The following is a 26,634-nucleotide window of genomic DNA, read 5'->3' as shown; positions in this document are numbered from 1 at the left end:
CTAAATGTGGTCTCCATTAATCATTGTGGGTGTCGGGGCAAAGAGACTGAGAGACATCGGTCCAAGTGTGTGTGTGTGTGGGGGGTGGGGTGTGCACGTCTTAACAATGGCCTCCTCTGTAGATGAATGAATGAAGCTGTCACTCTCTGCAGCTGTCACTCACACATTCCTCCTGTCATGTCCCCAGTTTTTCCCATTTTAGATTTGTAACTCTAATTGCTACATTTAGATAAACACGACAACAAGTCCTCACAGGTAAATCATTAACAGTCTGACCGATACAGGTGTGTGTGGGTGTGTGTGTCTGTGGGTGTGTGTGTCTGTGGGTGTGTGTGTCTGTGGGTGTGTGTGTCTGTGGGTGTGTGTGTCTGTGGGTGTGTGTGTGGGTGTGTGCGACCTAATAACAAGTCCAAGCCTGAGTATTTCCTCTGGGTTAACTAGCTCAGCTACCCGGGCCGGTTTGGGAAGCAAGGCGTGTTGCAGCGGTGAAAATATTTAGCAAGAGCATGTTGAAATATCTGTTCTCTGCCAGGGGGCTTGTCCTCTGTGTAAACCCCTTAGTGTGTCACCCCTTAGTGTGTGTGTGTGCCTGTGCGTGTGCGTGTGTGTGTTATGCAGTGCTGAGATTGACCTGGAGTTTTATCCAGTCCAGATTTTTCACCCACTAAATCCTAAATCGAATTTCCTCTGTGGAAATCCTCTCAACTTTCGGAGCTCGACAGTTGCAGGTGTTGTGTGGAAATCTGTCAGAGTGTGTGTGTGTGTGTGTCAGCTTCTGTGTGTGTGTGTGTGTGTGTGTGTGTGAGAGAAAGTAAAAGAGAGATAACAGAGTCTGAAGGAGGAAGTGATACCGTTGATACACTCGGCTTCGCTCCCTCATTGCGTCACCATGGCAGCTGATAAACAACAGGCGGGGGGGATGTACCTGCTGCACGCCGGCTTCTGATTGGCTGAATCTGGAGGGAAAATCCTGTCTGGTGTTGATATGACAAAACTCGTCACTTAACATTAACAGACAAAATCTAATAATATACTTTAATTATATAATATTTAATATGTGTATTAAATAACTTCAGGGAATGTTATGTAATTTATGGCGGCAGAATAATGACCTTTTCTAAAATTAGTAAAATGGGACCAGAGTCATGAAGAGTTTTGGCCGTTTATTCATTTGGTCGTGAGAAATTGTTCATATGTATTTTTAAACCGTTGCTGAAAATGTTTTCAATTTAAAAAAGGTATGTTTGCTGAATTGAGCTGAAATGATTAGTTGATTTAATAAACAGTCAGACGACAGTTTAATCATCAATTAAATGATAAGAGAAAAAATGCAAATATCACATTAATGAACCAATTAATGGAAAAGTAACTGGCTAGATTAATTTATAGATTTCTTGCTACTTTACCTTATTTTTACTTTTGGGGAAGTGTCATTAATATTCAGAATTCCCTCATTTCTGTCGTACTTGGCATTTAGATCCTACATTTCATTAATTATGGTCTTAAACGTCTTAAATTAAACCTGTAGAACCTCTGGTGTGAGAGGACGTTTCCCTCTCCATCCACCAGGAAGTCAGATATTCAACAGAATGGCGGGAATGGAAAGAGAGAGGGGGTCTGTGTTTTCTCTCAGACAGACTGATATGAGCAGAGAGAGGAAGAGAGGCTCCGTCAGTGAGGAGGAGGAGGAGGAGGAGGAGGAGGAGGAGAAGGAGGTGGTGGTTGTGGTCCGGGGGGGGGGTAGATAACACAGTTGTGGCCCAGCATCAGGCTCTATTCCTGGCCTGGCTGCCTCACTCCTCTGGCCTGTGGAGGACTGATCTGCAAAATCACACCTCGGCTCCGGACTCACACCGAAACTTTTACAAAGACAAATGAGAACTGGTCTGAGAGCGGAAACACACAATCACAAACATGTAGGGTAACGAGAGAGAAGGAGTTAAAGGCCGTCCAAGTAAAACACAGACTCAACTCAGCTGTGACGGACTGGAGGTGTGTGAGGTCACCAGAGGTCTCGTCTGTAGATACAGAAGTTTCTTATCAACCTGCCTTTGTGTTTCCATCAGGTCATAAACTCCTTAATCTCCACTCTGAGAGATAAGACACGTGTAATAACAGTGTGGATTTCAGATGATGTAATTAACCTCCCTTCCCCTTTTCTCTCCTCTTCTGTTTTTCCCCCAGACGAGCGGGACAGGGTGCAGAAGAAAACCTTCACAAAATGGATCAACAAGCACCTCATCAAGGTTCGTGTCTGTTCTGTGTGTGTGTGTGAAATGCAGATTTTGACCTTGACCTCGGCTCCGTGTGCTTAGTCCCACTCGCTGAACGGTGGATATTACCCATAATCCCCGGCCTCCTGAACCAGAGGACTTGGAACTTCTGACCTGGTGATCCTTGACAGATTTATTGTAAAGCCGGTGACCCTCAAAGGTCTCAGCTCATAAAGGAGCTGTGTCTTAAATCTTAAATTTAGTGGGAGCGTAGTAAGACCTTCTTGTTTTATCATTAATTAACTCCCTGCTGCTGTAAAACAGTAAGAAAACCAAGTGAGCGAAATAAACAAACTCATATTTAAAGGACTGTTTATTAAACTTCCTGCTGCTCGGTTTCAAGCATCTGTCCAGATCGTTCCTTCTGTTTCCTTCTTCACTGTGAGTTACGCCTTCGAAGTTCCAGGATGTTTAATCTCTCTCCCCCGTCTGGCAGCGCTCACACGTCCATCCTGTTCAGTGGTGAATAAAACCGAATGTGTGTCTGGAGTAAATATTTAACGGCGATATTGAATTTTAAAAATTGTCCACTGGAATGCAGATGTTAAATAATAGATTGTCGAGCCAGGATCTCGATTGCCGCGTCGATAAAGAAACGTCTGAGGAGATTGAGTCTGAACGAGCAGCTGCATAAAGACCTCAAGAGCTGAAGAGCATCTGTGTGTCTGCCCTGCACCGTGCACAGCCCATCACGCACAATATGTGAACATCAGTTAAAAAGCTGACTCACTGATAACTGTGAGTGTGTGAAATTTGGTGCAATATAAAAATACAGATCTAGCAGATTTACACGTGGTTTCTGCTGCTGCGTGAAAGATAGAACCACAAATCTGTAGCTGAGTTAATGCAAATTAAGTTTATATGTCTCTAGAATAGTTTTAAATCCGTGTCCAGGGGAATGTGAGGTATGTGGTGCGGAGTTTAAGGGGCTGTGCACCTCGAGTTGTCTCAGGCTGTAACCGTAGATGTTTTCAAAGACAGCTGCCTGTGTGCATACAGTCATACGCACGTACCATCTTTAGCGTATCCCATAATGTATAGTATATATACCTGCTGCCACACCTGCTCCGGCTGTGCGGAGAATGTGGGGTATGTCCGTCACGTGACGTAACTGAGCCCATAACTCTGGAGCAACTGTCGTCACAGCCTGTGGATGAAACTCTATCAGCTGCCTGTGACCAGCTCTAAATGTGGGTCACAGGTGAAGACACACAACTGCTGGGCTTGAACATTTAAGTGAGTCAATTAACAGAATATCACTTGTAGTTAATGGTTTGAGTTATTTCTTTGAGACAAAAATGTACAGAACATCTATTTTCCAATGTTGTGAGATGTAAATATTTCCTTCGTCATCTTTGTTAATGGACATATTTAGGTTCTGGTTCTTTTGATCGGACCAAACCAAAAATATTAACATGTTGAAATTGGATTTTGGGAGTCGTGAAAGACATTTGTCACCTTTTTGTTCACATTAACTTTCCCAGACACTCTGGCAGAGTTGCATTTATTAAAGAGAGTTCCAAACTTCAGTGTCGTGGAGAAACAAGAGGATCAGAGGAAAGAGAGCGAGCAGCAGCAGATCGTTTGACCTCTGACCCCATCAGCTGGAATTCAGAGGCAAACACAAAGAAGCGGAGCTGAGGTAGAAACCAGGAAGGAAAACATCAAAAAGAAAAAGAATCTCATGTTACGAAAAAGGAAGATTCAAAGACAAAGAGACAGGAACGAGACAAAGTGAGACTCTTTGAACTGAGCCTCCTATCGGGTGACATCAGTGTTTGCTCTGTGGGACGTCTGGTATCTTCTCGAGCTGCTCAGGTGTGCAGGGTGTTAACAGTGCAAACACGGGGCCAGTATAAACACTGTGGCCTCACGGCGACCTGCTGACGTGCACTGACACATCCTGAGAGCTTATTGACACAGAGTGAATCCTGGAGATGAAGAAGTCTGAGAAGCCGGGAGGAGGAAATCACTTCTCAGGCACTTGTGTATTGGCTTCACTTTCCGAAATCGGTCATTTTACATGTAACATACACACCTGTTGAATCGTTTCTAAGCACTGTGTGGAGGACCAGTTATTACAGGAAATCCATCGCTGTCGTCTCTTAGTCATCAACAACCACTGTCTCCTAATGAAATACTGGAAATGACTGAAAATCAGTATCATGGGACAGTTTCTGGTCGAGTCCACTCCGGTTCACAGAGAAACTCACACCAGCTGAGACACAGTCCGACGCCAGCGGAGCCTCATTCTCAGTCAGTGTTGGTCGCACACATTAGTTCCCGTCGTCTAATTAGCATGTGTTTCGTCGGCTCCCTTTTTAAAAACGGCTGATGTCGACCTCGTATCGAGGAACGGAGGCAGCGACAGAGGAGGGAGGGCGTGACACACACGAGCGGGCGAGAGGGAAATAGACTGTGAAAGTTAGAAAAGGTGTCGTTGAGGACAAGTGGAGGGATATTGTTAGTTCTGTGGCCGCAGTCTAAAGATAGTTTTTAGGTCTTTGCTTGAACCTCGAGAGACGTCTCCTGCTGCTCTTTAACAGGGACACAGTGAATTCTGGAGCATCTTCTGAAGAAATGTCATTTCAAATCGTGTTTCTCTAAATCCAGTTGGAAGGTGAAACTCCTCTGTCCACTCTCGTGACTGTCTTGCCCTCCTCTGGTGATTTGTGGGAGTGCAGCTTCTTGACCCGAGGCCAGGCCTGCAGCAGAGCTGTGCAGGTGAAGGTGCTGAGGGAAGCAGCACCGTCACTGTCCTGCAGGGGGTCACGTGACCTCGGTTACCTCAGCTGGGTTTGAATTATTAAAACAAGCACTTTGTCCGAGCTTTTCCCCTCAGGCCCCGCCCCTCTCTGTCCGTCCACCGCTGCTCTCTGACGGAGACAAATACCATCGAGTCACTTTACGAACAGAAAAGCTTTCTCTGTTGCTCTTGCCTGATATTTTTGTGCCTTTCTGTTTTATGATGCACGAGGTGCTGCAGAACTCCAGAACTGGAAAGTGGAAAAAATCTTTTTCAGTCATTCTTAACCCTCATGTTTGTTTTAAAATACTTTTAATTCACTTTTTTCTAAAGGTACAATGTGAGGAATAAAGTTTGTCTTAGAAAATAATGTTACAAAATAATAACAATAGGTCGTTGTGGGCAGATGTCGATATATTTTAGATTTTCACATTTATTCCTAATGTGTCGTTATCAAAAACCTCATGACAAAGAAATAATTTAATAACAAAAAATAATTGATTTTGTTACTTTATTATGAATAACTATAAATATCAAGAAAACACAAAATACCACCAAATTTATAAAACTTTTTTTCAAACGTTTTCATAACAGCAAATATAAAATGCTCATGTCGCCTGATTTTTTTATTGATAAATCTGTCAGGTTCAAAGTTTCAGTCAATCTTATATTCAAGGGATATATTTTTGATTATATTTATATTTACCACACATCTAAAATCCTCTAAATCCTTTCAAATTATCATAAAAACTCAAAACTAGTGGATGAAATAATCAAATGAGACCGTCTGACCCGTCTCTGTGTCCGTGTCCCACTTTCAAACAACGGCAATCCATCACGCCGACGAGGGGACGTCGGGCTGCTGAGTCACCGTGTCAGCAGTGACTCGCCGCCGCCGCCACCCCGACTCATCGTCTTGGCAACGGAGTCGAGAAGCCACAGCCGCTGCTCCGTCTCTGTTGCCCTGGCAACCGCTGTCACCAGCCCTGTCAGCCGCGGGGTCATGGTGCTGGCAGATGTCAACAGGGTTGAGTCCACAGAGGGATGATTGGAGTGTGGAATTAACTTTCTGTCCGTCTCTCTCTCTCTCCACCCCCCCTCCTCGTCCTTTCTCCCCTCCTCTTCCTCCCTCCTTGCTTCCTTCCTTCCTTCCTCCTTTCTCAGGTGAGGAAGCACATCACAGACTTGTACGAGGACCTGAGGGATGGACACAACCTTATTTCCTTGCTGGAGGTCCTGTCTGGAGTCACCCTGGTAGGAATTTAACTTCTTTTAGACACACACTCACCTGTACAGATTATTTTTTTTACAGTTATAATCTCACTGTTATCCATCACGTCCTCCTGCTCCATTACACACTCCCCGTCATCCCAGCTTCAGTGCACCTTCATCGTGGTGTTTCCCAGTTTGAGTGTTTCAGACGTTCGGGGCGGGGGGGGCAGGGGGGGGGGGGTTTCTGTTTAACGCCAGAGTGCAGTGAAGCAGACGTGTGATCCCCGGTGGACTGACTTTACTCAGCAGGATGACGTCAGAGTCTTAGTCTTAACACGGACTGACAGACAGACAGCGACGTGACGCAGGCTGGTTCAGCTGTAGACGGGTTAACTGACAGGAACAGACGGTGGAACACACACAGATGAGGAGTCGGGGTCGAGGTGTCCCTCGTGAGCTCGTCCTCTTCACTTGATTTACAGTTGTCCACTAAACAGTTTCACTACAACGTCCATTTAGCTCCCGGTGTTTTTATAATTGCTCACACAAGATAAGACTTTTGTAGAACTAGTATTATACCACTACTACCTCTTCAACCTGTCGTCTTTATCCACCAGTTCTCACGCTACCTTTTCCTCTTCCTCTCTTTCTATCTCCCATTTTTTTTACTCCCTTCTGTTACCGTAGCAACAGAAAAGCGGCCCCGCTTTGAAAAAGGCATACGCCTCGCGGGCCCCCCCTCTCATCTTGCTCAGAGGGGAGGAGGAGGAGGAGGAGGAGGAAGGAGCTCAGGGAGTATGTTTGCGAATCGAACCCATCCCCCCCCCCCTTCACCGCTCACCTCTGACCCCTCAGCTTTACCCTCCGGCCCACAGGTGGAGCTGTGAGGCTGCATGCGAGTGCTGTGACACTGACTTCTGACCAAACTGCACATTCACACGTTCAGTTACTGTCCTGTATATTCAGACCATCAGTTCTGTTGAGTGACAGCATCGTAACTCGAGTTTCAATGGTTTTCATGTTTTTCTTTAATTCATTGAATAACCTTCTATTGAGTTGATATATAAACAAAAACATTTATTTAGAATCTGAAAAGTTTGCATTTACAAGGAATGTTTTCACTCAACAGTGATAAAATAAAGTGGAGCCTGTGTTTGATCATTTATTTTTAGCTGACTGATCTGAATTTGTGAGAATTACAGTTGTAATAATAATTGTCTTTAACTCAGGGCTGTAAATTCACACACATCTGTTAAACACTAAATACCACGAAGAAGAAACAACGATGGTGAAAAGTAAAATGAGGGATTCATGTTTTTTAACTGAAGGTTTTTTTTTTACAGAGAAATGAGGGAAATACAATCAAATAAAAACAGTTGCAATCATGGAGATATGAGTAAATTATAGGACAACACACATTCTGTCCTCTCTCTCCTCTTCTTTCTCTCCTCTTCCTCTTCTTTCTCTCCTCTCCTCTTCTTCCTCTCCTCTTCTTCCTCTCCTCTCCTCTGCTCTCCTCTCCTCTCCTCTCCTCTCCTCCCTCTCCTCTCCTCTCCTCTCTTCTCCTCTCCTCTCCTCCCTCTCCTCTCCTCTCTTCTCCTCTCCTCTTTTCGGTCTTGCTGATGTGATGACTAACCCTGAGTGAACCTTCTCTTTACCAGCACACCGTGAACCCACATTTGCTTTTTGCACTTTACTCATGTACTCTATGCAACGTGTGTGTGTGTGTGTGTGTGTGTGTGTGTGTGTGTGTGTGTGTGTGTGTGTGTGTGTGTGTGTGTGTGTGTGTGTGTGTGTGTGTGTGTGTGTGTGTGTGTGTGTGTGTGTGTTTACTATTTCCTCTCTTTCTTAGGCCATGTTCACATTAAACCGACCTGTCAATTTAAAAAGGGCAAAGTAAATCAACAACAATTTCTATCTGGACGAGTGTTTTAGCTCCATACCTTATCTTATCATGTATCATATCTGTGTAAACAGGAAGCAGACCTCTCTAAAGTCATGACTGATGAGACCCAGTCAGGAAGTGAATGTGGGCGTCTGCTTCATCTTTATTTAAAGTCTTCTTCTGTCCGTCCAGAAACGAAACCTCAGACTTGTCAAACTAAAACTGGTCCTGCAGCGTTTCCAGTAGCCTCCAGTTGAGAAGCTTGAAAACTGTACTAGTGTGAACGATGGGTGCAAACATGGGGATGAGTTTTACAACCGAGACACAGGATGCTTGTGAAAAAAAGAAGAGAAACATCTGATGTGAAGTTTGCATTCTTGGTGCTAAACCAGCATGTGGTGTGACTCTGGTTTGACCCTGAGTTTTGGCATGTCTTTAACGGCTTCTGTTGAAGACAGCGCCCCCTCTCTGTCCAGGGGACCATTTCATGACTGCACTTGCACTGCTGGATCTATTTCAGCTTTATCTGCTCACACTGCTGCTGCTGCTGCCGTCTGTGTTTGTGTCACTAAAAAAATAAATTAGTGGATTTAAATCTTCTTCTTTGACTTTTTCTCATGATTTGTTTCTCTCTGTCTTTTCTGCTCCAGCCCAGAGAAAAGGGGAGAATGAGATTTCATCGACTACAGAATGTCCAAATAGCTCTGGACTTCCTCAAACAGAGACAGGTACACGCACACGCACACACACACACACACACACACACACACACACACACACACACACACACACACTCTGTGTCTGTTTTAAGGGAATCAACCGATTTATTTCCATATCTTTTCATTTTCAGGTCAAACTTGTGAACATCAGGAACGATGACATCACAGATGGGAACCCCAAACTGACGCTGGGTCTCATCTGGACCATCATCCTTCACTTCCAGGTCTGTGCCCCTCACTTGCTCCTGCTGCGTCTGGATTTAATTTAACCAGTGTGTCCATGACCCTTGAATTCTGCATGGGGCGGGGGGGGGGGAACTTGATGCGCAACTAATGATTGCAAGATCAACCCCTCAATGTTAAAAAATGTCTTCAATTGATTAGATAATATCTGAGTTATGATCCACATCATTACTGCTGTGATTTAATCTGGATCTGGAATCTCTTGTTACTTGGCATCTTCGTCCGTGCGCGTGTGTGCGTGCACGTGCCTCCTTGTTCTTCTGGGTAATCTCTGAGCAAGATGTGCTCTGGGTGTTCGACGTGTTTCTTTAGTGAGGAAGCACAGAAATGTATACAACAAGGTGTTGAACTGACGTGTGAGTACGACTCTTTCTTACCTGCAACTAAACGGAGCTAGAAGATGGTGACTCTTGGACTCGTGTACATCAGCTGCACAGAAGTGAATATAATAACAATGTGTTTCACAGTAAGAGACAAAAGAAGTAAAAAAAAGCGACGTCCTGCCTTGTTGAGTTAGACAGTGGAGCTACATGTTGTCCACAGGGCAGCGTGTGATGTCTAGACAGTCGCTCGCCTCAGCTGTTGTTCTCTCGCTGATTCCTGATGTGGAATAATTTCTGTCAAATGTTCCTGCATCACTGTCGCCTGCAGTCAGGGTCGTCCTCTGTTAAATCGTTACAGCAGGACTCCTGTTCCCACTGGGTCCCACTGGGTCTCACTGGGTCCCAGTGCAGCGACGCCTTCATCAGACAACAGAAGCTTGTTTTCATTTCTCATTTTCTGCCACATGCAGCTTTTTCGAAAAGGTCGTGAACTGCTTGTAGTTGCTGCGGTTGACCACTAGGCTGTGCTGGGACGTGACCCTGCAAGGTGAAACTGCCAGCCGGTCGCTATGGAAACACGAGTGCATGACACAACTGTTTCAGTGGGCATGACTCAGCAGAACACGGTGTAACGGAGACAGAGGGGGATGCAGGAGGAGGACGAGAGGACTAAACCTCGGAAAATGGAGAGAACAGAGGCTAAAAAGGCGGCTGCAGGAGGTCTGGAGGAAAGATGTGATGAAAGAATGTGTGCGGCGGGAGAGAGAGGGAGTCGGGCCGCAGAGCAGCAAACAGGCCGAGTTCACCGGGTGCAAGAGATGATGAGAGTTTCACATTAGAGCTGCAGTGAGAAACTCGCACTGAGCTCTGTAATACTGCAGCATGCCAGCGTTATGTGATCATTATGGAACAATTAATAATCATGACCTATTTAACACTCAGCATATGAGCTTGTATTTGTAGAAAGAGATCTCCAAATATTTAGTGTTACCAGGCGACAGGGTCCGGAGCATTAGGACAATCTACTGTGTGATGTCCTCATTACTCATCTCGGGTCTGACGATCCCGGTGATACAGTATCATGAAAACAAGTGCGTGCACGTGCTCTGAGCGACTCAGCGCATGGTCTAATAATAGGAACTGTCCCACTGAGATGTCAGTTTTAATTTTGAGTCCCGTTAGTTTATTATTTCACCTGCAGCTCGAGTTGCAGATGAGGTGATGAATCCGTCTGACAGCCTCCTTCAGCCATTTTGTGTTTTCACATCTTCTCCATGCCACATCCTGACAGTGTTTTCCTCAGAGCTGCTTTGCGACATCAGATTATTTTTCCTTTTTGTTCTGAAAGACGGTGATAAAAGCTTTAATTCCGATGTTGGCTTTTAAAATGTGAAGGTTTCTGCTCTCAGTAAAATACTTCTGAGTTTTTATCATAACAGAGAATCAAACCTGCATAATGTGAATTCCCATGAGCAGCTGTGATTTTATCAGCTGTAGTAGCAGCTGATCCGTCATAATTTGCCATCATCTGAAACATAAGCCTGATTGCACTTACTCCCTCCCACCACTAGATGCCACACGTTAGCTCAGTATAATGTTGGAAGTTCCCAGGCGTCCCCGTCCACGGACCCTCCTCCCGCTGCCCGTGATTGGCTGAGCAGCTAGCGTCGCCGCGAACTCCCCGTGTGATCATTTCCGTGTTTTCAATGCGACGCCTCGAGGCTCAATCTGCAGGTGGAGCCAGTTTATTCGAGCTGTTGATTGGTACTGATGGAGGTTTACATCACACAGATCCATCACCATCAGGGAACACGGGCCTCAGTTTAAAGTCTATTACCCATTTGAAACAGTAAAACGCTGCTAACCACTCTGCCGAGGACGTTTAGGTATTTAAGTACTTAGTGTGTTGTGGCGTTACTCTTCTCAATTACTCACTGTAAAGAGCTGCCGTGTGCAGTATTTACTAAAGAGGTTAAATACAACAATGATGCAGAGGCAACACCTTTAGAAGCGAAATAAGAAAAGGAGCAGTAATAAGAGTTCATCTTCATCAGTCGTCTATCACCACTTGTTTGGTAAATTAAGTCGAAGGTCGTAAAGTTCATTGTTTTTCTTGATATTCTTTTTGTTAGTTACGGGGTCGTGAGACTTTTAGGAACTGATTCTAAGATATTGTCGTCATTGCAGCTTTCAGGTTCTTGCAAAGCACTGAACACAAACACATAGTGAAGCAGTCTCCTGTCCCAGATCAGCTTGGGGATGTGAGAACGTTCAGGTTCAGCATCTCAACGCTGAAAAGACGACGCTGGGATTAGTCTGAAGTCTGATTACAACAACCTCTGATGGCACGTAGCCACAGTGAAGGGATGGAAGTACTTGATTAGTGTGTGTGTGTGTGTGTGTGTGTGCGTGTGTGTGTGTGTGTGCGTGTACGTGTGTTTACTCTTATGCTTTCGGAGCTTTCAGTTTAATGAGAGACGATGGATTACTGCGGATTTCGCCACTTGAGACGACGGCCGCCCGTTGGTTTTTCTCCGTCAATATCTGTCCTGGGAATATAATTGCTTTACATTAGACACTGTGTTCAGTTGGTATAGTGTAATGTTGTGTTGTTGTAGATCACGTGTTGTGTTATTCCTCTGATGAGATGTTGGTTGGAAGTCTATGGAGGATTAAAGATAGAATGTTAAATGTGTAGGAGGTGAATTAAATATGAGACGTGTTTGTTTAGATGTTTGTTTACAGGGATTTTTACTTTGAGCAATATGGGATTAAAAATTCTGGAATTTTTCATTTTTAATTGAAATATCAATTAGGTTGGAAACTGTTGGGTAAATTATTTTTCCAATAGTTTCTTCGCAATTTTCCAAAACATGACACCCCATTAAAACATGTACAGTAATATAACACGGCTTTATTCTTGTTACCAGAACCAAAATAAATATTTCTGCTTGACAAAAATTAATCCAACCATTTATAATCTTTCCAGCACGACGCCAACAATTTATAGATTAACAAAATCAGATTGATAAAGTCTATTCTGAGCTAATCCAGTGGATTAAATTCCTGTCAAATCCAGGTTCCTCATCACAACGACGCAGAAATCCGGCAAATTCTATATTTCCACTAAACGGCACAACCGGTAATATTGAAAGGTCACAACTGTGTACCGGGGATCGAAAACCTCTTTCTCCTCTCACAGCCTCCATCCATCCCTTCCTATTCCTGTCCTTTTCAACTTTCTCTTAATTCCCTCAAATCTCCCTCCTTCCTCCTCCCTCCTCCCTCCTCCCTCCTTCCCTCCTTCCTCCTTCCTCTTCACCCCACATCTATTCATAACCTGTGTCTTGATGGGCAGATGCAGAATGAAGGGAAGAGATGGAGATAAACAGGTTGAAGTGTGAACCCGTCATTCCCTGAAGTCGCAGAGACGCAACAGTCTGACTTAGATGTGATTTCTCTCCTTCTCGCTGTTTTTCTGCCCCCCCCCTGTTGCAGCCTGTCATTCAGGGAAGCTTTTGGGTCAAGTGTGGTTATGTGTGTGTGTGTGTGTGTTTGTGGCATAGAAAGCTGCTCACTAACAGCCGAGAGAGAGAGAGAGAGAGAGAGAGAGAGACAGAGAGCGAGAGAGAGGCAGGAGTAACGAGGAAGCGGATAGGAGGAGGAGGAGGAGAGCCAAGGAAGGAGGGAGGGGTGGATTGTGAGAGTGAGAGATCGAGCAGAGGAGAGTGTGAAGCTGCAGCAGCCGGGAGATAAAAGCTTCTCTCTCTACGCCGGCGTCTGCGAGCGAGGGATAAAGCAGGGAAGCGAAGGCAGCCGAGGGAGAGAGACGAATCCTGGCTGCCTGTTGTCACTGGAGCTCCCGGCTTCCCCCCCGACGAGCAGGCCGCCAGCCACAGAACGCACGGCAGGACAGGACACACTCGTGGACACGTATGCAGACGAGCTCGCCACAGCTGACCAGGGGAGCGCCCAGCCTCGCAGGCGCAAACACACACACACACACACACACACTCTCAGCTGGACAGCCACACACTTGCTGTTTCTGTATCCGGCATCAGTCGGATCAATTCAGCCATGCCTGTCTGACAGAGCCGTGGTTTCCTTTGGAGCTGGAGACGCCCTGTCTTTGCTCCCTGCCTGTCTTTGTGTTTCTTTGCGGGGACATGGAGTGCAGACCCTCTTGTGCTAACCTCGTCGGCTGCGTGGAGTTCCAGGTCTTCACTGGACACTGAATCCCTTTGGCTCTGCTCCAGATACACATCTGTACGTGAAGGAGGGCTGTGACCAGAACTGGAGCTTGACAAGTCCTCAGCTAAGTCGACCGTGGACCGGTCTCGTCCTTCCTCCTTCCTCAGAGTCCAGCTCCAGATCCTCTCCCAGATGCCTCTTCCCTAATTGGATCTAGTGGACTTGAGGAGCTATTAAAGAGACGAGGAGGCATCAGAGAAGAGGAAGAGAACTGAAGCCTTTCTTCCTTGGCGTAAGACATGGTCTAAAAAAACCTCCCCCCCCCTCCTCACCCCCTGCAAACTCTGGATTGTGTCAGGCTGTTGCCTCGACGCACTGCACCACCTGATGAGGGGGACGCTGGGAGACTGACAGTACAACACGCCAGGAGGTTAATGACTGGGACGGTCCTGGAACACAATTTCCAGTCCGACCTATATCCGAGAGCCTGACATGGGGAGAGTCATGTGATGCTGAGGTGTCTGGGGAGCTTAATGTGGAGTCTCCAGATTCAAACCGGCACCCTGATAAGGCACCCAGCCACATGTTGCAGGTTTCTAATGACCTGATTCCACAGGTATGTGGCAGCTCCAGCCTCCGAACCCTCCTGCCAGTCTCGACAGTGGGAGAAATTTACGCCAGCGATATTGATTGCTCCTTAAGACGAAATATTGAACGTCGGCTCAGTGAACAGTTTAAATCGTTGGAGGATGACGAGGAGAAGCGTCGCGTTTTGGAAGCCGAGGTTCTGATTGAGTATTTAACAAGCTGTCAGAGGATCGCCTGAAGTCTGTGGCAGCACTGACTGACGGCACATTATCTCTCACCCACAGCCAATCTGGACACTGTGCTGTCTCTGCGGAATGAGACACTGAGCTCGCCGTTACTACGAGCGATATCGACGCCATCGATACGCCTTCCACTACGAGCGGCGTGACGGATAGGGTTCCTGCTGATCTCTGTTGTGGTGACTTACACTGCTGATTCCACTTCTCTCCTCTTGTACTGCAATAACATTTCCCCAGCAGGAGAGGAGGCATCTTTAATTCATGGGCTCAGATAGAGCTGCTGGATTTCACCGGCACGTGAAACCAACTTCACTTTCCTCGCTGTTTTTTTTCGAGGAAGGAATAAATAAAGGGGGAATCTGAACGGGAAACGGAAGGTGTTTGTTTTTATCTCATTTCAAGGAATCACACTAAGGATTATAGGAGCAATGCATGAGGCTCCAGGATATCTGCAGTAAATACACACTCGGTTGTTCTCATGTCACACACGTGTGTATGTGTGAAGCAGCTGGAGCTTCACTAATGGGCTGAATAGAACCGGACTGCACTGAATATATCTCTCTCGCCCCCAAACCCATCATCCGGCCTGACACCAGGTAATGGTTCACCTGCCAAAAGCCTGGTGATAAATCGGACGCCTGACTTCTAACTGAATTTATTTTCCTGCCTCATGAGTCTCTGCTGACACAACTGTGTCCTTGTGTCCTTGTGTCCTTGACTGCGACCACGAGTCTTCTGGGATAGAGACGAGTAAAGCAGCCTGCACATTGACATTCACTGGTATATACATGTCAAACAAGTCTTTCTGTTCGTTAGGTTGAATTTAAGATGGTGACACACAGAATGGATCAAAACCCGCTCGTCCTAACTTCACATTTCTCCCAGACGTCAGATTGACGAGGCAGCTGTCAGCCGCCTGTCAGTCCACCTGAAGGATTTTCTCCTCAGTCTCTGTCAGTGGATGTGAATTCTCTCTCCACCTAAATGAACAGTCTTTCTGTCTGATGGATTAACTGCCTGTATTTTTCTGTAGCTTATTTTTTTATACACTGTTCCCGGGTCAGCCTTGAAGACATGGGCAGCTCCATGGGCTGCGTCAGGCCTCCCCGGGAGGGGGAACTCGGAGCCCCCCCACTTTCACCAAAGAAGCGCCTGCGTTTCAGACGTAAGCACAAGGGCAAGAAGAACAAGAGAGGAGAGGGAGAGAAAGAAGACTACGACCAACAAAGACGTCATGAGGCTGATGAAAGAGAGGAAGAGGACGAAGAGGAGGAGGAAAGAAACCCAGTTGTAGAAACCGTAGATTCAGATTTTAGCAACAGAGCTCGGACTCTTACATCAGTGCCTGACACCCAGTTCCCTCATTCCAAAACAAATCTGCACAGCAATACTCTTTCCCTGGGCTCGACGAGTGCCAGTGTAGGAGGCCTGTGGGGCAACAGGATGCTGGAGGTCTCTCCCAAGCCCAGCCCGGCCTGGAGAGGGGTCTTCTGCCTTCCAGGGGAGGAAGACAGTGTCAGCGCCATCATAGATGTGTCCAGCATCCCGAGCCAAACCACCACCACCACCCCGGTCAACACAGCCCCAGCCCTGGGCAGCACCACTCCCGGTGGAGGGAGGGTCTTTCGTGTCAGGGAGAAGGTCCAAGGCGTCCTGGAGAAACCTTGGATACTCCGACAGAAGAAGGAGAAAAAAGACAAGGGGAGGGCGGAGAGAGAGGAGACGAGGGATGAAGGCGTAAAGGGAGGACCTGAGGGTTCGGTGCAGACACCGTCAGATAGGGAGCATAAGGGGGTGGTAACTATCCGAGAGGTGGATGGTAAACTCTGCGTGGTGAGGACAATGTACCCCAGTGACTATGGCTCTCCGGTGTGGAGGGGTGAAAGCGACAGTGAGGTGGAGGTGCGTAAAGAGCCCCCTGCCCCATCTCCGGTCACAGGAAATATTCTCAAAGTCCTACTGTCGGAGGAGGACAAGAGTAGAATCCAAATGGGTGCAGGTGAGACGCCATCGTCCTGGAACCAGTTTCAGATTCAGGAGACTATGAATGTCGAGGGATTCAGGTTGGAGTCTCCAGCTCGAGCACAAGAGAGGACGTCTCTTTTGGAGTCGGGCTACGCCAGCGACTTCCCGCTGACCTCTCCAGAAACAGCGGGCACCACTCCCAGTCAGACAGACTGGGGCGGGCTGACCAGCAGCTCGTCGGAGAGACTGGACTCGATGATGGACAGTCCTCTGTCAGCGCAGCAACTGGCAGCTGGAAAGTTCCTGCCGCAGGTTTGTGTCCTGTCGTCCAACCGTCAAATTCTTTACCTGTGTCTCCGTCCACAGAAATTAGTACCGAGCCGTTTTCAGACCTGAGCTCCGGAGAATGTCCGCACAAGTGGGTCCAGACATTCTCCGGAGTTTGTCTTTCGTATATGAAGTACACCTCGTGACATCCTGAGGTCAGACACGATCACAACCACAGAAAAACCTCTTTGTCTTTTTTACGTCCGTCGCCGTCTAGAAACAACATCAACGATCCCACTCGCTCACTGTGAACCCTCCAGAGAATCTCCTGCGGTTTTCTCACATTATCCAGAGTTTTCTTCCTCGGAGATTTGCGTTCTCGCATACAGCGCCTTCGGATAATTTCAGGAGATTATCCGGAGTTCAGTGCACGTTTGAAAGCAAGTTTGGAACTTGTTTCTTTTGCCACTGGGCCAAGAGGAAACAATATAAATCTAGTCTTTTTTATTCTTAAACCAAAAACAATTGATGTATCGATACTGAAAATAATGGTAGTTGCAGCTCAGTTGTTTACGTCCATTCTACTCCCTTGTCCTGAGGAAAGGTGAACAGAGATATGTGAAGGTTGAAGATCACAGGTCACATTTTGGAAGTAGAGACACTGAGGACTTTGTCCCCAGGAGCCGAGGACTTGGAGTTATTCATGTACTTGGATTGTTTCGCTGCAAATTGATGGTTAGTGACATTAAACCTGTTACAGTGGGGGGTGTAACAGTAGCTGGTGCTTTTGTTCTCATCTGTGCACTGTTTGTGGTCATGAAGGGTTATATATATATATATATATGTGCGTGTGTGTGTGTGTGTGTCTGTCTCTGTCTGTGTGTGTGTGTGTGTGTGTTGTTATCATCTCATGAAAGGCACTATGCTCCTCTCCATTCTTTCCGCCTCTCCCCCCCCCCCCGTCCCTGGAGGCTAATCAAGGCAACCCAGACGCTCTCTATATCCTTTTTTCCCAGCATCCTCCTCCTCCTCCTCCTCCTCCTCCTCCTCCTCCTCCTCCACCTCCTCCACCTCCCCCTCCTTCACTTCTTCTATTGCTTGTTAGTTTTTGTTTCGCACCACATATGCAGCCTCACTGTGGACATCTGCTTGAGAGACACACAGAACGTGAGAGAGAGGAGGGTCATTACTTGAAATGACGGGGTTCCTCTCCGTGCAAACTGAAACGTGTCATTTCCTTTCCCTTCAATAACAAACAAGCTGTGTCTGTGTGGCTCTGCTGGTTTGGGCTGGAAGAGGTTTCATTATTCAGAGATAAGCAGAAGAGACCGGTTCATTTAACATTATTACCATCATCCTCTGTAATTCAACACCGAAGTCTTTCTACATTTAGTTTGTTAAATAGTTTTATATTATTCTGCTGTATGGTCACAAGCTCCTTGTCATTAGGGACCATTTTTATTGTTTTATTTATTTTTTAATCTGGGTAAATAATGAATTATTTTCTTCATTTAACTTTAGAGCCCAGACTTTGAATATTGGGGTTTAGCTTTAGATGAACTTTGCTGTTTTTAAAACTCGCAAAACTTTAAACAGCTGTGCTTCGTGGCCTTCACATCTTTAGTGACAAGTCTGTTGTTGTTTTGACGATTTCTCTTCCCAAGTAGTTTATGTTTTCTTCTGCAACTAACATCCAACGACATTTGCTGGAAGTTTATAGTCACATTTTGGAGCAGATGTGGCCAAACGGGCAGGTCCCAGATTATTTTTCCCTTTCTATAACATGAGGAGATAGTAGGTGGAGGTCGGGGCTCTCTTGGCTCCCATCTACTTCTTGTTTGGTTGTTCTAATTTTCTTTTTATATTAACCTACAACTATCGACCGGAGAGAAGCTGATCATTATAACAGACCTACCAACTGACAGTGGACTCAGAAGAAGAAGGCCCTAAATCCATCATGACAGAAAGATCTCAACCACATTCTGCTCTTTACCTTCTCCTGTGAGTCTTTCTCCTCTGGGCTCGGTCGGGGCTGTGATCCGAGGGAGTGAGTTCCTGCACTAACTTCCAGCTGCTCTCCTTCACCTTGAGAATGAAACGGCTGCTGCTGCTGCAGTGACGGACGATTGGTGCATTTTTTCCGCCGGCTGCCACAGTTTGTTCACGTCTCCTCCACGTTATCGAGACAGTGTGTGTGTGGCTGAGCAGCGTCGGGCATCATGTCAGGCTGCGTTTAGTGCATCTCGTTCTGCTGAGTCATGACAATCAACCACACATACTGTACATCGTAGGGTTTTTACTGGACAGCGATGATCAATACTTCCGTCTTGTGTGTGCTCCTGTGTCGGGGGGGGGGGGGGGGTTTCAAGTGCAGCTCTTCTTTCTATGTTGGTGCTCTGCATAAAAAGGGATTTGAAATGCGCATTCATCAGTGAGACGGCTGCTTCGTGGAGCCTCAGGGGGATTCGCACCCCACCACTCAAATTTACCCATGTACAGTATCCGTCTCGGCTGTCTGTCCGTCATCCGTCCATCCGTCCCTCACCCACCCGTCCATCCCTGTCGCCATAAGCCAGATTTTCCGAGCCACATTCTGTTTCAGTGCCAATAAAACCATTAAACCATTTTTTATCTTCTCTTCCTGTCCATCCTCCGTCCTCCCCTGATTGTTGTCTGCTCCATCCCTCCCTCGCTCTCCCTCCTTCCCTCCCTCGCTCTCCCTCCTCCACACAAACTTCAAAGAGGTCATGTTTTTTAAAATGAGGGGCTGCTCCAGAGTCCCGGGGGCTGGAGGTGGGGGGCGGGGGGGGGGGGGCAGCTAGTGGATCACTGTGACTGTATCATGGCTGAACTGAGCATCACTGCTACCTGCTGTAATCTCACTCACAAGCCTCTGTGCTTATCTGCTGCAGCATGCACGGCTCGGTCTGACACACACACACACACACACACACATACACATACACACACGCACACACACACACTGTACTGATAGGTGAGCCGGTCGCTTTGATTGGACAGTAGAAAAGCAAAGGCTCATGGGACTGTTAACTGTTCTCGTTAAATCCAGCTGTTTTAGGTGTTATTGTCTTAATATTTTGTTAATGTTCTGACTCAGTTTATGTGGTTTTTTTATGTTTTCAGGGTAGTTTTAAGTTAAATATATGTTTCTAAGGGATTTAGCCACTGACTGTTGGGTCGTGTGTGTTTGACGTGTGTGTTGGCTCTGGTCTCTGTTCGTGTCGAAGCTAAATGAGCTGCTCCTCACAGGTTGTGAACTAGAATCTGAATCTTTGTTCTGGTGGAGGAAGACGCACTTCTCCTGTGAGCCTGTGAGCCGGTTCACTAATGAGCCAAGTTAAATGAAATTATTTCACCGGGTGGAGTTAATTAGATGTAGATTACTCTGACTTGTCATTAGTTTTAAATCTACAAGTTGGAGCTAAGTAAGAGTCGCTTTGGTTAATTGAACAGTTTGGTTTCGGTTGCTAGCCGAACACCCAGCAGGCTAATTAAGCCGCGCTGCCGATGTTAAGTTGACTTGCTCTAAAGACTACATCGATTCTTTGGTCTCATAATGCTTAACCTAGTTTGCGAGACGGATGAGTTTGCACTTGGAGAGAAGAAGTTAGCTGAATTCTTCCTTGTGCTGCAGGGGTGGGGGGTTTTCAAAGACACCCCTGACAGTCATGCTTAGCAGAGTCAACCCATGAGGTGTCCTCCTGGGACACATACATAAAAATACCCTGCAAACTGGGTTATATATGGGACATGGGCTGTAAGCAGAGACCTGGAGGAGTTGGGCCCTGGAATCACCTCCAAGAGGAAACGCTGACTAAAGGTCTTTTACCGGGATGGCGCATAAAATTAGCCTCGGTCATGAGAGGTCGCTGAAATGTCTTCTCTCTCGTGCACTTTTTATTTTCAGGTGCAGTTTGCTGTGTAATAACAGTAAATATAGCACCGCAGCTCAGTTGTTGAATGAAGTCAGTGTTGGACGAGCTGCCGCTGCAGTGGGAGTGTATATCCTCTCTCTCTCCCTCACACTGAGCTGTATCAGTATTCAGATGCAGGATTACTAGCTCTGTGTTTCTCTGCAAAGGAGCTTGTAGGTGCATACAGAGAGATGGAGTTCTGCAGGGAAGCACGCGGCAGAATTCACATTTTGCAGATTCCCATTCAAATTTAAACATTGCATGCATCTGTGTTTGCTCACTGTGACTCGGTGAGACACGGGCAGGACTGCACACATGCAGGTTAGCTCGATGGATGTGTAGAAAGAGGTTGTAGTTGTGTGTCTGAGCCTGGAGCTACTGTCGGCATGTAAAGTTTTATTTTAATTGACAATGATTCACATAGTTCTGTATGTGAAGCTGCAGTTTGCTCTTGCACGTCACCCCTTCTCCTCCATCGTCGGCCCTGCAACTCTCTTTCCTCTCCCTCCCCCTCCTCGTCCTTTTTGGCTGTTGCTGCAGTCCCTTGGCAGACACCGGACTTTCATTCTGCTCCACATTAGCAGCAGGGAGAGCGACGGACAGAAAGACGGTCCGGTGCAGGACAGTCGGTGCAGGAGAGGAGGGATGGCCGAAGAATACTGATGACAATAGCGTCAGCCAAGCACTGACGGTCACTGCGTATACATCACTCTTCTTTTGTCAGGGACGACAGTTGGACCTCAAAAGAGCAAATTGAGGGACAGAAAGACTCGGAGGGAAAAGGGCCAAATGGGTCTTGTTGCTCAGGAGGAAGAACAGATAAATAAAGACGCTGTCCGTCTCCATGGAAGCGTGGTTTCCCCCTCAGACTCACCCCGGAGTAAACATGTACAGTGTTAGAGACCGATTAGGGTTTTTGAGGGCGGACGCGTTAGGGAGTAAAGAAAATATCATGGAATCGCTGTGTTTGACAAACAAAAAGCTTTTCTGTTGCTTTTGTCTCGTGAGTTCTGCAGCTGCTTAATGATGCATGATGAGATTCTTTCACAAATTAGAAATAGAAAGTGGAAACCCCCCCCAGAGAAGTCTCCTTATAGAGTCTTTTTTCAGTTTGTCTAATACAGTTTGTAGAAGATAATAAAGCATAAATCATAAGCAAAATAAAGAGTGTGACTGTGCAGAGACTGATCCTCTACGTTTGACCTGATCTCTGCCGTTCAGCAAACTGTCAGTGGAAAAACAAACAAAGAGGAAACGTCCTGAACTGAATGTGAAAGAGGCAGAGGATGATGACGCTGTGCAGACTGATCACCATCTGAAGCAGAGCAGATGAAAGTACATGAAAAACTGATGTGACAGATCCAGGCTGGGGAGGGAGGAGGAGGAGGAGGGGGGAGGGGGGGTGAGACCTGACTGTGATGAGGAAATGGAGAAAAAGAGTTTGATACAAGCAGCCCTGGTTCATTAATGAACTCGTTCTCAAGCTGCCGATCAGAAAGACGAACGAGGGGACGAGCTGCGAGTCACAGAAACCAAGCAGTCGTATGTTCCAGCCAAATCATTGACGCTGTATCATCACGTGTGTCACGGGGACTGACACGGATGTTATTTTAATGTGAATGCATCATGATTGATCCTGCCAATCAAAGCGCAAACAGGAAAATACATGACTCTCGGTGGTAACCTCTCCCGTCCTCTCTCTCCTGTACCCTCCAGATTTCAGAGATCTATGTGAGCGGCGAGTCGGGCGACCTCACAGCCAAAGAGAAGCTGTTACTATGGAGCCAGCAGGCGACAGAAGGCTACCCCGGCCTCCGCTGTGTCAACTTCACCTCATCCTGGAGGGACGGACGCATGTTCAACGCTCTGCTGCACAGATTCAGGTGGGGGGGGGGGGGAGTGCATTCGCCTTGTCTGAGTCTGAATTTATTTACTCAGTAGATGCTGTTGTCCCAGAAACAATTCAAATGTTTGAGTAAATCAATCAGCTGTTTCTAAGCCACATTTAAAACTGATTTAAACAGCACGGATCAGGAAAATCCTTAAATACTGACACACTCAGTGGATTTACTCCACAAAATATTGATTCAAGGGAGTTAAAAACTGTAATTCACCAAAGATAATGCGTGTAAAGTCAGAAGTGTTCTCTGAAGACGCTGCCGACCGTCACGTCCCCTCTGTGTGTGTCTTCCAGGCCCGACCTGATCGACATGGAGCTGGTGTCCCGGCAGAGTAACTGTGAGAACCTGGAACAGGCCTTCGAGATCGGCGAGTCGTTAGGGGTGACCAGGCTGCTGGACGTCGAGGGTGAGACTCAATAAACTGACTCTCTGTGCGCTCAGGGTAACACAGGGGCTGGGTTTCTACCATCATACATGATATTTAAGATTCTAACAAGCTTCTAATCCTACAAATAAAACTACTGTTGTTGTCTTGATCGTGTATTTTCATATTCAAAACTCTACTTCTCACGGATAACTGGATATTTCTTATATATTACAGCCTTTATTTAGTATTTCGTCCTCAGAAACACATTAAATCCCCTCACAGATTGTCATTAAATCTGTTATTTGTGACATTTTGGACAATGTTCAAAGCCAAAGGTTATTTGAAAGTCTTAAAATACAAATCTGAGTCTTCTTTCTCTAATTCTCCATATTTCTCTCTCTCTCTCTGGTCAGATGTTGATGTTGCTTCTCCGGATGAGAAGTCGGTCATCACCTACGTCTCTTCCATCTACGATGCCTTCCCGAAGATCCCTGAGGGAGGAGAGGGCATCGCTGCACACGTACGTGAAATCCTACTTGTTTTTGTTGCGTCTGAACATTCATCTACAGTTTATATTATACCACATTTCAATCTTACTGCATTAGATAGAGTTGCTACATCTCCTTTTTAAATCATTTTGTTTTCAGCCTTCTGATTTTTACACTCGATTCACAGCGGAGACGTTATTTCCATTTTCTTTGTTTTTCAACTGTGCAGCTTCACGAGTAACGACCTGGAACTTTCAGATAACGATGCTGTTGTTCTAATGGTGTTGTTGTCATTTACTGTAAATTACATTGTACAGAAATGAAGCAGTTTTTGAATTTGACATCTCTTTTCATCCATCCCTTCGTCCCTCGCTCCGTCACCAGGAGGTGGACCAGCGCTGGTCAGAATACCAGTCCAGGTTCTCCTCTCTGCTCCAGTGGAGCCGCCAGCACACAGTCCTCATGGCCAACAAGAATTTCCCACAAAACCCTGTGGAGCTCAAGGTTTTTACACAAGTTTCTGTCTCGTTAATGGTTTTTGCTTCTAATAGATTTTTTCTGTAGTTCTTCATGAGCCGGTGGAGGTTTGTTCCTCTTATTTGAACAGTTTCTCGTTGCTTCTCTGTTAAATCTGTAAAACCACTTTTATTCTCACAAGCAGAGAAAAGCAGGAAACTAATCTCCCTCTGGATTGAAAGTTTGATCATTAACAGCCAGAATGTATCACGGAAGTTTGTGTAATTTTAATATCTTGGGTGCTGAAATTATCATCATATGCATACAACCGTTTTTTCAAACCTTTAGGCTGTGGTGAGGGTTCAATTCCTGATTTTCTTCCTCAGTCCCGCCAGCAAGCAGCCAGAAAACCTTAAGAGAACAGAGTCAAGGGACAGAGGGAGGGAAGGACAGTGGTTTAATAAAAGCGAGAAAGAGAGTGAAGAATTCAGATTACGAGGAATTTGTTTGATCAGCAGAGGCATCATTTTCCAAAAAGCAGAAATAAAACACAGCGTGAAACAGGAAGCTGCTGTGAGATCATGTCTGAAGGAAAAGAAGGAGCAAGGGGGAAGGAAGAAGTTAAACATATGAGAATGAGCGGTGAGAAACTGTCTAGTGACCACTCAGCTCTCAGGGACAGGAGCTGTGATTACAAACCTTTTAGGTCTAATAACAGGCTGTGACTTTGTGTTTGACCTCTAATGGAGCCTGTGTTAACACAGACCCCTTCACGCTCTCCTCCCTCAGGCACTTTACAACGAGTACGTCCACTTCAAAGAGACGGAGATCCCCGCGAAGGAGGTGGAGAAAGGTCACATCGAGCAACTCTACAAACTGCTGGAGGTAAGGAGGGAGCCGAGGGAGGGAGCCGAGGGAGGGAGGGAGGGAGGGGAGGAGGTGAAAGGAGAACAGGAGGTCGAGGAGCAGGAAAAGGTGACCAACACGCGGCTCGGCTCCGGGGGATTTAACGTGACGGTCAATGTCAATTGTGACTCGAGCATTACATTTGTGTCCTGAGGTCGTTTCCATGGTCGTGATGTTCTCAATGCAACAGATCGTGTGATTGTACGAAAACTCATGATGCTGATGATAGTTGTTCCTTTATTCTCACTCAGCTGATGTTAGTGAGTGGAGGTGTGTGTGTGTGTGTGTGTGTGTGTGTGTGTGTGTGATGCGACCTATGATTCAACTTTAATATATCTCTGATGTAATAGAGTCTTCTAATGGAGTTTGCTGTGTGTGTCCAGGTGTGGATGGAGTTCGGTCGTATTAAGCTTCCTCAGGGCCTCCACCCCAACGACCTGGAGGAGGAGTGGGGGAAACTCATCCTGGAGATGCTGGAAAGAGAGAAGGCCCTGCGGCCGGCTGTGGAGAGGTACACACACAACACACACACACACACACACGCACACACACACACACACTCAGGTCCATTCAACCTTCTCCAGGATGTATGAAAACACGTGTTCAGCTTCTCATTAAGTGTGTTTTTCAGGGACATACCTCTTAAACCCCCGTGTGTGTGTGTGTTTGTGTGTTTTCAGGCTAGAGCTGCTGCTCCAGAGAGCCAACAAGATCCAGAACATGGCTCTGGACTGTGAGGAGAAACTCACCCTCGCCAAAAACACACTCCAGGCTGTGAGTACAAACCCCTCTCTGATCTTACACCCTGTTCATTTCCTCAGACACACATCAACACACACATGCAGGGTCCTCTGGTTTCCTTAATTCGGCCCAGTAGTTTCTAATGTTTTAATGTGTGCACACTGTAAAAGCAAGTGCTCTTCCAGGACAATAAATATTTACTCATCACTTTACCTCCTTTCTGCAAACACACAGATTCTCCCCTCTGCCTGTCAGCGACTCAAACTCACCTTAAAAGCATCATGACACCCGTTTCTTAATGCTTTTATTCCCATGTATAAATCCTGCTGGTGTTTGCTGCTGCACTTTTCTCACAGGGCTTATTTTGGCGCCTTAGCAAATAAGCCGAGCGAGCACAGAAACGCACGGCTTGATAAAACCCTCCGTCCTCTAATGTGCAGGACATGTCTCGAGCGGAGAGCGGCGAGGTGGTGCAGTGTGAGAAGGAGCTGGCCTGTTACCTGCAGGACTGTGAGTCTCTGATCAGACAACTCAACCAGGAGCTCAAGCTCCTGCGGGAGGAGAAGTACTACCAGGTGGAGCAGCTGGCGTTCAGGTGAGTCAGGAGAGGAGCCGTGTTGATTCTCCTCTGAACAATGAGTGACGGGTTCGGGTCCAGCACCGTGACCCGTCGATGATTAATTACCATAAGTGGACAATTTAATTTAATGAGCAGTAACACAAACAGCTCATTATACTGGATTATGGGTCAACAATTTGCATAGTTGCATAGCTCTTTTAAGCTGAATGTTTTCTTTCCTCCACCAGAGCGTCCTGCCTGCAGGAGGAGCTGGTCTCCCTCAGACTTCAGTGCTCCAGTGTCTACAGGAAAGGACATTTCTCTCCGGCTCTGGGCAGCACCGGGGCCGAGCACACCAGCCAGCGAGGCACCGACAGCGGCCTGTCACTCGGGCAAACGCTGCTGGGAGCTGTGGGAGCTGTGGGAGCCGTCGGAGCCGCGCTCCTGCGGCGACCCATGGCCCGCTCCCAGCTGGTGGCCATGTCTTCATCAGAGGACGAAGGAAGCCTGAGGTTCATCTACGAGCTGCTGGGCTGGGTGGAGGAGACGCAGGTCTGTGTAACTGCAACTACCCAAGATTTTCATTATGAATTCATCTGCTTCCTTTTTTATTTGATTAATCTGGGGATC

At 46.6% G+C, this 26,634-nt stretch overlaps 2 protein-coding genes and 1 long non-coding RNA gene across 32 annotated transcripts in view; 1 reads left to right on the top strand and 2 right to left on the bottom strand.

Moving 5' to 3' along the window:
• Positions 1 to 26,634, bottom strand: part of LOC117770959 (tapasin-like) — a 1,175,540-nt gene that overhangs the window by 418,592 nt on the left and 730,314 nt on the right. The gene's annotated exons all lie outside the window — the stretch shown is intronic.
• The window catches only part of macf1a (microtubule actin crosslinking factor 1a), a 183,517-nt gene that overhangs the window by 72,736 nt on the left and 84,147 nt on the right, over positions 1 to 26,634 (top strand). For 14 of the 30 annotated variants that reach the window (XM_034600763.1, XM_034600762.1, XM_034600766.1 and 11 more), the window contains exons 1-10: positions 15,494 to 16,696; positions 22,303 to 22,469; positions 22,781 to 22,893; positions 23,268 to 23,374; positions 23,727 to 23,846; positions 24,588 to 24,683; positions 25,088 to 25,215; positions 25,385 to 25,478; positions 25,886 to 26,040; positions 26,253 to 26,556. In XM_034600763.1, coding sequence (XP_034456654.1) covers positions 15,494 to 16,696; positions 22,303 to 22,469; positions 22,781 to 22,893; positions 23,268 to 23,374; positions 23,727 to 23,846; positions 24,588 to 24,683; positions 25,088 to 25,215; positions 25,385 to 25,478; positions 25,886 to 26,040; positions 26,253 to 26,556 — 2,487 coding nt within the window. Of the gene's footprint in view, positions 1 to 2,184; positions 2,247 to 6,183; positions 6,274 to 6,918; positions 7,027 to 8,766; positions 8,845 to 8,966; positions 9,060 to 15,478; positions 16,697 to 22,302; positions 22,470 to 22,780; positions 22,894 to 23,267; positions 23,375 to 23,726; positions 23,847 to 24,587; positions 24,684 to 25,087; positions 25,216 to 25,384; positions 25,479 to 25,885; positions 26,041 to 26,252; positions 26,557 to 26,634 lie in introns of those variants that run through there. The other 16 variants (XM_034600785.1, XM_034600784.1, XM_034600788.1 and 13 more) reach the window with 3 other exon arrangements.
• LOC117771037 lies at positions 17,441 to 18,274 on the bottom strand. The gene is made up of 3 exons (XR_004615497.1): positions 18,168 to 18,274; positions 17,723 to 18,089; positions 17,441 to 17,674 (listed from the first exon to the last, which is right to left on the bottom strand). It is a non-coding gene; the product is annotated as an uncharacterized LOC117771037 (long non-coding RNA).

The sequence above is a fragment of the Hippoglossus hippoglossus genome, chromosome 11, assembly GCF_009819705.1.
Source record: "Hippoglossus hippoglossus isolate fHipHip1 chromosome 11, fHipHip1.pri, whole genome shotgun sequence".
Classification (NCBI taxonomy): domain Eukaryota; kingdom Metazoa; phylum Chordata; class Actinopteri; order Pleuronectiformes; family Pleuronectidae; genus Hippoglossus; species Hippoglossus hippoglossus.
Note: the sequence above shows the minus strand (reverse complement) of the source record. Positions and strands in the feature narration are given on the sequence as shown.